We start from the raw sequence: 14,860 nt of genomic DNA, 5'->3' as shown, positions 1-14,860 counted from the left end.
TTGATATATTAGCATGATTCATAATACCTTGAGTTTGTGATTTGGAGAAATATACTATATCTACGAGATTTGATGTGGATGGAATCATAGACATTTGTTAATCACTATTGATGTATTTGATTCCTAATAATTAAATGTCTTTATATGTGATAAATTCAATATTGGTTACATCTTGTACTTGATCAAGAGGGAGACTTCTTAAGTGGAACTCAATAAAGTAGACTTTGATTGCTTTGGAAGGATTTGTTGCCATGCTCAAATCTTATTATCCACATACCTTGTTTGTCTATGACCATTATATTTGTTTCCCAAAGTGAGTCAATGCAAAAAATCGAATCTTTGGTTAAGCATAACTATCATCTCTTTCCAAAATTCATGCTCTTAAAGGTATGTTGCTCACTTGCAACATTTAGAAACAACCCCAAAGTGCATACAAAGGTAACTATGAATGAAAAGCAAAATAAAAAATCAATATTGATCATGGTGTACAATGCCTTCACTTTCAAAAGAAAAAAAAATGATATCAAATTAGGGGGGAGTCAAGTTGTGCTAAATAGAAATCTGGTGATCTTAGATGAAATTGACTGGATATGTTCTTTAATTTGACCAAAGGTATGATTGGATCTTTTCTAAGTGATCAATTTCGAAATATAGAATAAGACAGTAAGTCATATTCCCTTGAACATCAATACTTATGTTTATATGATGGCTCTCTTATATATAAATGGTTATGCATTGGGTTTTCAAAACTGAGATTATGATTAACTTTGTCCTTTCATCTTGAAATCTCATTCTTGATGCATTGACGTGTATTATCTGAAGTAACTTACTTAAGTTATTATCGATCAATCTAATGTTGAGAGTTTTTTTTTTTTTACTTAATTATATGCTCATTTTTATTTATAATTAAAAATTTGTTGTAATTGTTGTCATCCCTTGTTTCTAAGTAAGTTTGTTGAGTCTTTTATCCCCTGTTATAATTAAAATTAGTTTTAGACCGTTCGACCACTGCATCTAGCGCTCAAGCCCCTCATCCAACAACATTACCACTCGAACACTCTTAGTTGCATCTAGCAGCACATCCATTGAGCATCCCGCTCGAGTGCAAATTTGTATTTAGCGTTGCATCTTACTATAAAATCTCATTTCGTGTGACTTTTGGTTTTCAAATGTTTTCTTATTCCTCTTAGGCACTCTCGGACATTGTCTCTTTGACATATGAGGTTAGTTTTTTTCATTTTTTGCATTTTCAACTTCATAGTATTGTTCTACACTTTGTTTAGAGTATTTCTAGAGATTTAGTTTTTCTCCTAAATTTTCTCGATTTTTCGTGTCCTTTGATATTCCCTTATATATGGCGAAGGTAACCCCATCTGGGACACCCACACCCTTTTAATGGTTTTTGCTTCAAGTTGCTTTCGACCCTATGGCTTTACCAATGGAATGTTTACTTTGTCAGGAGTCCCTAGATCAATTTTATTCGTCTATCCATTGTTGACACTTTGAGTTTGTACAATTCATTTCCCCTCTAACCCTGAAACTTCATAGAATCACATTCTACAAAGATGGTGTCAAAGAAGGTCAACTCAGTCAAGTTTTGTTGCATGAGATGGATCTATAAGAAAGACTTGTGCATCATTGGAGGATGAGTGGAGCTAGTTCTTCATTTGCATTTACTTCAACACAACCCTATCTAGAGTTTAAGTATATGCATCTTCACATGTGGAGGCTTGATCATTTAATGGTTTCACGCTTCGAGCTTTGCCCCTTAGCCACCTAATACATAGTTGTTTATTTCTTGTTTATATCTTCATATATTTTTGTTCATCTATATGCTCATTTATTGATTACCTTATGTATCTAGAATCAATTTTTAATATATATATATATATATATATATATATATATATATATATATATATATATATATATAAATGACGCTCGCATTTCTCCTTATTTCTTATATGTTTTCCCATCTTTTTAATTCAATTACTTTGCCATTTTTGTGTGATTTCTTGTATTTATATTTCAATTATTTTGCCATTTTTGTGACAAAAATGGGGAGATCATAGAATATTTAACCCACTTAAACAAAGAAAAAAAGGATATATAAATAGGGGGAGTTAAGGTGAGTATAGACATAAAGAAACTCCTTAATTTAAGGGGAGTTAATATTTTTGAATTTTTTTTAATTCAATTCATTTATTAAGGGAATTTAATTGAAATATTATAGGAAATTGAACCTAAGACATTGGAGTAAACCAAATCAGCTGATAAAGGCATAACCTAGATAGTTTAAAGAGGTACCTAACACAAATGTTTCCTACAAAATATTTCTATTTGAATTGACTATCTCTCTAGAAATAATCTTAGTCACAAAAGCTTCTTCCCATGGTCTTCATTGCTTATATTATGGTTGGTGAATACCCCTTGCACTTTATTGTTAACTTATTAGGTCTTATCTAGCTTCTATTTTGTTGAGTTGATTTGCATACATTTATTTTCCTCTCGAGCTTTGATTTGTACCTTGATGTCACTAAAGGAATTTGTTCATTTTTCATGATTTCACAATGCATCAAACAAAGTCTCGAACTATCATGTTTTGCTTTCATGATATTATTTTTTCTCTCACACTATTTTACCTTTGGTATAATTTTCTGTATGTGTGCAGGTTATAAGGTTGGAAGATAAGTACTACAAAGTGATGCAAAGCATTCCCTTAGTTTATTTTTAACTTAACATTAAAGCATTCCCTAAAACTTTTTTTATGAGAGTTCGAGTAGGTTTATGTAATGATATTCTATCACAAAATTTCCAAATGAGGAGATCTTGTTTAGATGTTGGCAATTTTGTTTTTTTCATGTTTATCCATCGAAGTCTTTTTACATAATGACTTGCTCTCCATTGAAGATCAAGGGTTGTTCATCCAACCTAAAAGTCACAAGTACATTTAAAGATTTTTAGCTTGTGGCATATAAGGCTCCTTTAAGGTATAAAAAGATTGGGTATCATTTTTGTACTTAAAATGATTTTAAATAATTTTTTAAAAAGCATAGGTTCCTCAAGGGGTTAATCCCACTCAAGTGATATAAGTCTACTTAAGCGGTCATGACAATCTTGTAGAGTTTAGAGACGAATTTTGAATGAATTTCACTCAAAGTCTATTTTGGAAACTTAAGATAACAAAACTCTTTGGGTTTGTGCTTATAAATACCTCCTTTATAACCCCTTGAGGGTTATAAATCTTATAGAGATTTGGGTTAAGAAATCTTAGACATTGGAAATATATCGTTTGAGATACCTCTCATTCTTAAGAAAGGGACTCCTTGAGTGAAAGCCTAAATTGTCACACCATTCTCGATCTCTCATTCAAGGATTTGATCTTTGAATCATGGGTTGAAAACCTTAATCCCTTCAAAGTGGCTAAATGATCTACTAGGGAGCAACAAGGAATTGTTGCGTCGTAGACGTGAATCAAGTTATAGGTACTGGAAAGTAAGTCTTTAAGTTAAAACACTTGGCTAAATTTGTGTAAATTAATTTCAAATAATGGATTTAGATTAGTGGGTTTTTTATCTCCCTAATTTGTGGGGGTTTTCCATGTAAAAATCTTGTGTCTCATTGTATGTCTTTTTTATTCATGCTTATATTTTGTTTGATGATATTGATAACCTTCTGATTGATTAGTTAGCTTGTTATTGAGGTTGTTGAGTTGATTATCTTGAGAGTTATGATAGTTATACCTATAACCAATTATTCTTTTCCCTAACATCTCTCAAGCTATCTTTTGGATATTAATAATTATATTATTTTATCCCCAATTAATCACAAGATATTTTTAAAAGGTAAAAATCAGTTATATATATATCTAAAAAATTCAGGCATAACCCATTTAGTTATTAGGATACCCCTGATATCTATTAGGTTAAAAGAATTTGGTATAATATTTTAGATATTTATTTAAAATTTTTAATCACTCATTCACCATCCCCCTTCTGGGTGTTTCCTATTGGACTTTCAGTGGTTTTTCAGAACTCTTTGGCATTGAAGATATTTCTAGAATTTAACCTTAGTTAAGCAAAAGTTTAAATAATATCAAACTCTAGAAAACCAATTGAGGGCTTTGGAAAAATAATTATTATGTTATCAAATGGAACAAAATTTTGTATATATGGTTCTATATTCTAGTAAATCTATCAAAAAGAGTGATGAGATTCATGTTCAATAAGTATATTCAAGTATGCAACATTAAAGAAGTTAATATACAAAATTGGAATGTATCAACTCAAGGATCTTTTATGGTGAATTAATGGAGAAATCATACTTGTATCAGCATTAAGGGGAGAAAATTAATGAGAAGATGTTGTGTGTTATAGTCTTTTTTCCTTTGTCCAAATTTTATCCCATTAGGTTTTACTGATAGTGTTTTAACAATACAATCCTGGCATTCTAAGATCATTTAAACATTTACAAAAGTAATGTAATTTTTTTCCTTGCTACATCTTTTCCCACATGTTTTTTCTAATAGGCATATTCTTCTTATCATGATAAACATCTAAAGGAGAATGTTATAAAGGATGTCCACCACATTACACAGGTTAACCAACCCCATTGTATTAACTATATGAAAGTTCGTTGATCTTGTTTAGGTAACACCTAGAGGGGGCTAAATAGATGTTTACACCTTTTAACCCAAAAAATTCATTATTTTTTAATCCTAAAATAGATTCTTTTCAATTCAAGGAAGCCTAAAGACATCAACACAACAACACGAGATATTTTACGTAAAAAAAATAAAAAATAAAACACTTACACAACATGTGGATGAAAAGACCATGAGGTAAAAAACCTCTAATCATCCATCCACTATTCAAAAATATAGTATACAAGTTTACTTGGTAGAAACTATCACTAAGGTGGTGTTTGTTTTTTGGTTGAATAGAAAAAGCCAAAATATTTAATTTTTTCTATTCAACTAAAAATAACTTGTTGACATCATCCAACATAGATAAAATGAACTTGTTATCAATAAGTTCGGTTTAGTTATGTTGGATGATGTCAACATGTTACTTTTACCTAAATAGAAAAAGCCACATATTTTGATTTTTTCTATTCAGTCAAAAAACAAATATCACCTAAGTCTTACTTGCTAGAAGCTATCCCTAAGTCTTACTTGCCAACACCTATATTACACTTCATGTCTACTCATAATAGATCTAACCTGAGCGCAATAGGGGATGAAGATCTTCTTCTCAACTCAAAGAAAACCAAACATATTTGAGAGTTTCAAGAACGAGAAGGTAAACTAGGTTTTCTCAAACATTTTCATCAACCCAAAAACCTTTTTAGGCAATGTATTGATAGGGTACAAATACCTAGTGGATTCAAATTATAAAATTAATTTAATTACAATTGTAACAAAAATCTAATTGCACAAAATTGGAATTTTGCCACGAGCTTTTGGGCAACCTTAAAATTTTTTAATATCATTTTTAAAATAACTTTGCTCAATTTAAAAAACCTTTAATCTACTACAAACCTTATATAAATTCTATTAATTTTTATTGGACCTTTCTATACTTACTAGTGTCTTTCCAACTGATCACACAATAATCATAGTTTTCAACAAAGAATAAGGCACAATCTAGAAAAGTCCTAAACCAAAATAATAGAGTAAAATTATTGACTTTAAATTACAAGGCTTAATATAACAACACTATTTATTGTTAATGTTGACCCCTTAATCCCATTTCACTATTGAAAAAGAAAAATTAAATTGTTAATTCCTTAGTGTGAGCCTATGAGATCCGTGGATGGACACATCCTAGAGAAAACACTTCTCTCTAGTTTTCTTCATTCCTCTCTATATCTTTCTACGTTGGTTTTTGTTTATTGGACTTTTATAATAAAACTAAATATATTGGGTAAGTATAATACTGTGTTGGAAAAAAAAGAAAGAAAAAAAACCCTTTTCTTAATGATTTTCTAGTGATTTTTTTAATGAGTTCTAAGTGTTAGTTTTTTTGTTTCAAATTTTACTTAAAAAAGACATTGGAAATCAAATAACTTTTATAAAGGTTTTTTTCTCTTTACTTCCAAATATTAAAAATACAATGATAATGGTTTTGAATAAAAAAGAAATGAAAATGATTGTATTTTTTTTTAATCACAGTTTCCCACATTATTTGCCGTTTCCATATATAATTTTTTTAGAAGGTGCTTCACACTGATTGTGGGCCACAATAAATAGTCTATAATAAAATAAACAATTGCACTCCATGTGAAATATACAAATATATATACATAAATTATTGTTTTGAATAAAAATGAAAACAAAAAAATTATTGTATTCTTATTTTTATCATATTTCCCACGTTATTGGAGCTTTCCATGGATATTTTTTAATTGATTGTGGACCACAATATAATAATAAATATAGACAATTACACGCCATATATGTGATAGTGAAGTTTAAGAATTATTGAAAATGTGGTATACAATAATCACTTTTCATAACAAAAATTCTATGAAAATTGAATCATTTCAAAGTTTCATATTATAATCACTTTTGTTTTTAGTATTATTAATTTATAATCATTTTTTTTTTTGGATCGAGATAACCTTTTTTACCTTTTAATCATATTTTATATCTTGATAGATCATGTCATATTTTCTATATCTTGATTATTTTTTTATATTTTAGTCATATCCTTCGGATTTATCGTCACATTCTCCTCCATATAATTGTATTTTTATATTTTTATTTACACGATTTAGATACAAAATAAAAATGTTGTTATTAGAATTACCATTAATTATTAGATAGCAAATAAAATGTTCATATCAATGAAATTTGGAATTGGCTTCAAGATCATGGCCTCTCCAAAAATTTTGATTTTGATGGATTTAAGTGGTAGTTACTATCAAGTTCACTCATTCATCAAGTTCTTGGGCAAATTAAGGGTTTGGTTGAAAATTTATTTTAAAAAAATTTATATTTTTTGAATAAATAATTTTAAAAATTTTAAAAATAAAATATGTGTAATAATTTTTTTGAGAATTTTTTAAAAATAGATTATTTAAGAAAAATGATTGAAAATATGGATAATATTTTGAGAACTTTTGCAATGTAGCTCAAGATTTTTTATTTTTTTTTATTTTTTATATTTAAGTTTTCAAACAAAAGTTTATTGCTAAAAAAATAATAATAAAGCAAGTATTTTTCAAAACTATTCGAAGACCATTTTCAAAAATGTTGCCAAACAAAATTTATACATATATATATAGTAAAAAAGTGTAATGTCATTTCTAGTTGACTTTATGATGATGGATACAACCATATTAAATATTGTCTCCTCTTCCCAAAGGGAAAGGGAACTCTATGATGAAGCACATAAATAGGGGTGCAACTTGGGCAATACGGCCCAATTCCAACCCAACCTGAAGTTTAGGTGGGCTCCAATATTTTAAATATTTGGATTGAGTTTAAATTAAGTTTTTTCGATTGGAGTCGGGTTAAGATTTAAATAAATTGAGTCTAATCCTAACCTAATTTAGTATTTTTATAATATATATAATGCATACTATCCTACATAATAATATTCATTTCTTTAAAAGAAAAAAATATCAAATTATATTATATCATATATTTTTCAATTTTTTAGAAAATATATAAATTTATATTTATTCTTTTGTTGTTATCTTGAAATTTTGTTTCACTTACTATTTAAATTTTCATATAAATGTATTTAAAAAGTTTTTTTTAAAAAACAATATTATAAATGAATTTTAAATTATACAACTTGATCAATCCAATCTAACTTGACCAAACTAATCAACTTGAGTTTAACTTGAACAAACTAAATTCAACTTAAATTTAGAAAATAAGGTTGGGTTGGGTTTGTATTAAGTATCTTGGGTTGGGTTGAGCTTGGATTAATTATTTTTAAATTCAATTGGACTTGAGTTAATCATCAATCCGGCCAACCCGTCCAAGTTGCAACCCTAACCATAAGACTCTCATTAGAATAAAAATGATATAATTTTCATAACTATTCACAAACATGGAAGATGTTATTTCATTCTTCATCTTATCTAATACTATATCAACTCAACCAAATATGGTCTCAAGTATAAACAAATAAAATTCCAATTATATCCAATCTTAATTTATATTTTCAACATTTTTCTTAAAAATAATATTAGTTTAATCTAATATATTATTTATTTCTTTTACTAAGTCAACATTCATAATTTCCAAACTAAAGTTTTTCATTATTTAATTTCCAACTTTGTCAAGCACAACCTTAATGTTCTACATTAAAATCACTTCTTCTTCTTCTTCTTCTTCTTTTGTCATTTTTTTTGTTTAATCAATATATTCTTGAAATTATTCTTTTTTATTTTTTTTGATTTGGTATTTTAGATAGTGTCTTTTATTTTTTTTATTTGATGTTATTATTTAAAAAAATTAAATCATTGATCCATATTTATATTGATAAAAACAATAAAAAGAAGAGAGAATATGGTAATTTGTAAATGAGAGAATTAGTTTAACATGAGAACACAAAAACAAATGAAGAAATTTGAACCAAAAATGTTTTATCAACTTCATGGCCAATGTTTATCCTCTTGTTGATCAACTTGAAATGATCGAGTGAATTAGAAAATGATTTGTAAGCAAAATGGCGTAGGTAAAACTTAATAATTAATATTTAATGATTTTTAATAGGTAAAAATTAAAAAGTGAAAAAACTATTATATTTGATTCCCGGAAAATACTAAAGAAAGAAAAAAATGATTTTTTTCATGTTTGATTGTCTTATAAAAAATATAAAAGAAAATCAAATACAATTAAAATTGGTTAAAAACTTATGTATTTTTAAATTATTTAATCTTTATATGGACGAATTAAAATAAGTAAAATAAGTTTGAAATAACAAATAAAAATAATTTATTGATTTTTAATCTACTTTTTATTTTCCTTCGTTTCTTATTTCCTTATATTTTCCTTTTATATTTTATTTCTCTTACATTTTCACATATTGGGAAAATAGGAACTAATATACTAAATCATGTCAAAAGGAAAGACCGCATCATTTTAAACCTAGAACTATGTTTAGTTTAAAAAAAAAAATTGAAAAAAAAAGAAAGAAAAACATAACTTCTTTCATTTAGTTATTCATGAAAAAAATATCCTTAGGCTATGTTTGGTTCTTAGAAATTTGAGGGAAAATTCAAATTAAAGAAAATAGAGAGGAAAATTTGAAGGAAAGAAAAAGTAAAAAATATGCTTAAATTTAATAAATTATTTTTATACATTTCTTCAAACTCATTTTATTTATTTCTTTATATTATAATAAGATTAAATAATTTAAAAATATATAAATTTTAAAATACTTTTAATTATATTTTATTTTCCTTTATATTTTTAACCGTGAAACCAAACATGAAAAAAAATTATTTTCCTTAACAATTTTTTTTTCTTTCTTTAATATTTTACGGGAAACAAACATACCTCTATTGAAACTTTTTCACTGTTTATCTAAAGAAAATGAGAAGAACAGTCTTTTAATATCTCTATAACATCCAAAGATAACAAAAATGTTTTCCTGTTTCCTTCTCAATTTGCTACAAAGAAAGTGGTTGGATTTGCCTCAACAACATTGCAATATGCATTTACTGCTTCTTTCTCCTCACCCTTCTAATCCCGAAAGTGAAAATTTCATAATAGAATAGGTGAGGTAATCTTAACCATAACCCTTCATAGAGATTCCTTCAGCACATGTAATTCTTTTAATAAATAAATAAAATAAAGGCAAAAGAAAAAAAATGCTCTTCTTCAAGGAATAGAAATCAAATAGGTTTAAATATATGTCCTATTTTTTGTTTTGTTTTTGTTTTTTTTTAAAGTATTAATAACACTTTAATATAAAAAATAAAACTTACCTTTATTTCCTTAAAAATGACTTTCAAAAATTTTAAAATTTTAGAAAGTAAAAATATTTTAACACCTCATTTTTTTTAATTAGCTTTATAGAAGATATTTTATATTTTATAAAAAATTACTACTAATTCCCAAATTATCTCCACCTTTTCTACAATAAAATAAGAAAGTAAGAGTCCATTTGGTGCTGTTTTTTAAAAAATTATTTTTAAAGATTGTTTTCAAAACAAACAACAATAAGGGTTTTTAAAATTTTTTAAAAATAAGAGTGTTTAGCAAGATGGTTTAAAAAACTATTTTTTAAAACAAAAAATAAAAAGCTTGTTTGGATGGAAGAATTTGTATTGGTTTTAAAAGCAATGTCTTACTTTTATTTTATAAAAAATTTATAAATTTAATTTATAATAATATAAAATCAAATTCAAATTAAGTGTTATTAAAAAAAAATTAAATCTACAATTATGTATAAGTTAAAGATAAATAATTTTTTTTAATTATGAAACAATTTTTTTTTATTCTAATGAAACAAAATTACTATAAGATAAAAATAATTTTAATATTTATGTTTAATATAAGTTAAATCAGTACTTTAATTTTTTTATTTTTTATTTTTTTTGTAATTTCTTGTTTGAACATGATTTCTTAGGCTTGTTTTTAGAAATTGTTTTTAAATAAAAAAAAACCAAAAAATAGTTTTAAAATGTTTTATAAAAATAAGGATATTTCGCAAGTTGTTTTTATAAAAGGATTTTAAAAATAAAAAATTAAAAGACTTGTTTGGATAAAGTATTATTATTATTTTAAAAAAATTGTTTTGATTTTTAAAAACATTTTAAATTCAATTTATATAACATTAATTAATTAAATTTAATTCAAGTCTTATTGAAAATAAAAATAATTTTGTAATTACGAATAAATTTAAAAAGTAGTTTTTATTAAAACATAAATAGTAATATTATAATAAAATCACAAATTATATTTTTAGTGGAAAATATACTATTTTATTATATGTTAAAAACATAAGGATATTAACATCTTTGCATTTTTTAAAATTTTTTTAGTTAAAAATGAATAATACTAATTGTCAATACTATTTTATTTAAATTGAATAATGAATAAAATTTTACTTTTTTAACATATAAATGAGCCAAAGTTTTTATTACTATCAATGTTTTCAGAACCGGACCGGTCATTGAACCGGAAAAGTTACCGGTTCACGGTTCACCGGTCGGACCGGCGGTCGAACCGCTATCGAACCGCTATCGAACCGGTGACGTCATAAATATATATTTTATTATTTTATATATTATAAAAAATTAATAAATTAATAAATTCTATGTAAATTTTGACAGCATCTACTTTGTTTGTTGAATTTTGTCACAAATTTTTTTACCTATAGAAGTCATCAATTATCATATATGATATCTATAACACAATATAAGATGTTATACACTCACAATGTCAATAAACTCAATATTTATCAAATAATCAAACCATTACTATCCTATAATAACCAAATTATCAAAGAGTTGTTAACTTAACACATTGTCCATAATAAATAATACAAATGTCAACCATAGGTCCACAACACTTAAATAATTACTCAAAATAAAAATATAACATGTCAATGTTTGAATACTCATGAAGTTTTTTGCATACTAATAAATATAAAATTCATGTCTTCATTCATTTTGGAAATTGGAATATGGAGATTGAACATGAGCATTTGGAAAACCAAAGTTCTCCACATCAAGCCCTTCTATAGCCACGTCACCACCATCCTCATCATCTACAAAAATATTGAATATATATCAACAATAAATCATTTTTAAAGAAAAAAAATATAATTATTGAACTTTTATAAGTTTAAATATTTTACTAACCAATGTGAGAACTTGAACCTTCCACTTCATTTATTGGAATTGACCCTTCTTCATATAGAAGATTTTCCAATTCTTCAACATCTAACTCTGCTGGTTGATCATCATCAACTACCCAAAAATCGGTCTCATCAATGCATGCATAGTCAATTGGATCATAGATTCTTTTCTTGTTATAGAACCTAAAAAAAAAATATATATATAATTATTCATAATTGTGAATAGAAGAATTTAAATTCAAAACAACTAAGAAATCATTTATACCGATTTTTTAGGCGCAAATTATAATGAACGTATACAAGATCATTAAGCCTTTGATGTTCCAATCTATTTCTTCTTTTGGTATGTATACGTTCAAAGACACTCCAATTCCTCTCACATCCAGAAGATGATGCGGTTTGGCTCAATATTAGAATGGCTAACTTTTGCAAATGTGGTGCACTGTATCCATGTAGCCTCCACCATTCATCTAATTACCATTTCACATTAAAAATAAGAAAAAAATAAAACACATTAGCAAGTTTAAAATATTAAATAGTAAGTAGGTAACTAATAAAGAAGAATAAACATACTAATAAATGATAATAAAATTTTACCAGGTTGAAGTACTTCACGTGAAGAATAAGCAAGTTCTCTTCCAAAACTTCCCAATCGATCACGAAATAACTTCATTTCATTCATTGTTTCAAGCTTGCCTTTCAGAACTTTTTGATCAATAACATCCATGACACCTCCAATAACATTTGGCTTACTACAAAAGTTTTCCTGATCATATTGGAAACATGGATTCAACCAATAAGCTGCTGAATGGATGTTTTTCTTCAGTTGTTGATCCCAACGTTGTTTTATGATCTCCGTATAAGGCTTGTATAGTCTTTTGTTGTAGTTAAACAATTTCTTGATGCCCAAACGAACCCTATACATGCCTTCATACACATATCCCATCGAAGGCCTCTCATCACAATCAACAATACGCAATAAGCGCATTAGTGGAGACATAAGATTCACAACAATCAAACAATCATTCCAAAATCTATTATCCAAGATGATGGAAACTGCAACTTGGCTTTTATAATCCTTTGAATATCTAGAGTCCACAAAGAACTTACTAGTCACCAAAGCTTGCAAGTCATGTTTATGATCATGAAGACTCTTGAGTGCAATGAAAGTAGTAGCAAAGCGAGTTGCACCAGGTCGCAGAATCTCTGTCCATCCTTCCCTTTTTCTCAACCAACTTAACAAAGCAACATGATTATACACAAAAATTGTCACCTTTGATGCACGTCTTACAAGTTCAGCAACATGGTCCATCTTACCAATATCCTTAAAGATCAAATTAAGACAATGAGCTGCACAAGGTGACCAATTAATGTGTTTATGCTTCTGAGAAATCAATCTCCCCGCGGCCACATAATTTGCTGCATTATCAGTGACTATATGAACTACATTGAGTGGACCAACCCATTCAATCACCTCATCAAATAACTGAAACAAATTAGTTGCATCCTTGACAATGTCTGAAGCATCAACGGATTTCACAAATGATATTCCTTCAGGACAATACACAAGAAAGTTGATGAGTGTTCTTTGTCTATTATCTGTCCAACCATCACCCATTATTGTACACCCAACTTTTGCCCAAATTGCACGATAAGAGTCCACAAGTAACTGAACTTCCTTCTTGGCATCCTTTAAAAGATTAACCCATAGTTGATGGTAATTTGGACCCTTATATCCAGGACCAATTGCAGATATAGCATCCAACATTGGCTTGAAGTAGAAGGAATTCACTGCATTAGTAGGAATGCATGCATCATAAAAGAATCTCCCAACTGCCATATCCGCTCTCCAAATAGCTTCTTTCCCAGCTAGTACACTCCTCATGGAAGGTTGAGCTCCTTGAGTATTTCTTGGTGCAAAATACTTATCCACTGTTGATTTTTTCCTTTTTCCACTATTAGCTGCCATAGGATTTTGCATTTGTTGAACCTCTTCTTCACCTTCTGCCCCATCCCCTTCAAATTGTGACACATTAGGACCATAAGGATTTCTACATTCATATGCTTCTTGGGCTGCTTTCTTAGAATTCACAAACTCTTGCAAAGAATTTTCCATTCGAAATTTTACATCAGAAGGAACCGATTTACATGGACCAATATCTCCTTTCACTCCAGCAAGATGTTGTTTCATTCTATGGATACCCCCACCTTTTGTAATCTTTTTACAATACAAACAAATAAGAGCTTTCCTTCCATTTGCATATCTTTCTTCAGAAACATGCTCCCATGCAGGATCGATCTTACTTCTAGTTGATTGAGAATTGGTAGTTGAATCTTGACCAGAGGATGGAGTCAAGTTTGATTCCATTTTTTATTTCCCTATCAAATTAGAAACAAAAATCTCACATTAACGTAGAGAATGGAAGTCATCAACCATTTAATGATTTATAATCAAGTCATCAACAATTTATAACAACCATATATCAATTGGTAAATTTATCTAAAGGAATAACCGTCATTATAACAAGCATGTTTTGATCCAATTATAAATTTATCTAAATTTTAAAGTAATTTTGTATAGATATTGATTAATTAATTGCTACTTTAAAATTAATGAAGATAGCAAGCAAAAGGAAGTGGGCACTTCCCATAAGCCCATTCATGAAGATTATGCATTATTCCATGAGACAATTGTGAAGCCCTTTTCTTGGTACGTATCCAATTAGTGCTGAGTCCCTGTGTCACAGCAAGACCAACTCTTTGGGAAAATTGAAAGTTTTGGGTCAGAGGGATTGAACCAAGTTCAGCCTGCTTTGGCATGGCCAAAGTTCTTTCAAGTTACAATGAAACGAACATAGACAGAGGGCAAGGCAAGTGATGGGTGATGAAGGTATTGGTGCCCCAGTACCAGAAGGCATAATGGTCCTTGAATGGCATAATTCTCTCCCCTCCACTTGGTACGTCTTTCCCTCCCAAACTCCCCACTCTCTTTTCAAACCAAATCATTCCCACTAGAAAATCTGTCTCCACCAACT

At 28.0% G+C, this 14,860-nt stretch overlaps 1 protein-coding gene across 1 annotated transcript in view; it reads right to left on the bottom strand.

The window, feature by feature from the left end:
• The window catches only part of LOC117904002, a 29,152-nt gene extending 14,959 nt beyond the window's left edge, over positions 1-14,193 (bottom strand). Inside the window, exon 1 of the mRNA XM_034816534.1 lies at positions 12,753-14,193. Coding sequence (XP_034672425.1) covers positions 12,753-14,193 — 1,441 coding nt within the window. The remainder of the gene's footprint in view (positions 1-12,752) is intronic.
• Between the last annotated feature and the right edge of the window lie 667 nt (positions 14,194-14,860).

This window comes from Vitis riparia, chromosome 17 (genome assembly GCF_004353265.1).
Source record: "Vitis riparia cultivar Riparia Gloire de Montpellier isolate 1030 chromosome 17, EGFV_Vit.rip_1.0, whole genome shotgun sequence".
Lineage (NCBI taxonomy): Eukaryota > Viridiplantae > Streptophyta > Magnoliopsida > Vitales > Vitaceae > Vitis > Vitis riparia.
Note: the sequence above shows the minus strand (reverse complement) of the source record. Positions and strands in the feature narration are given on the sequence as shown.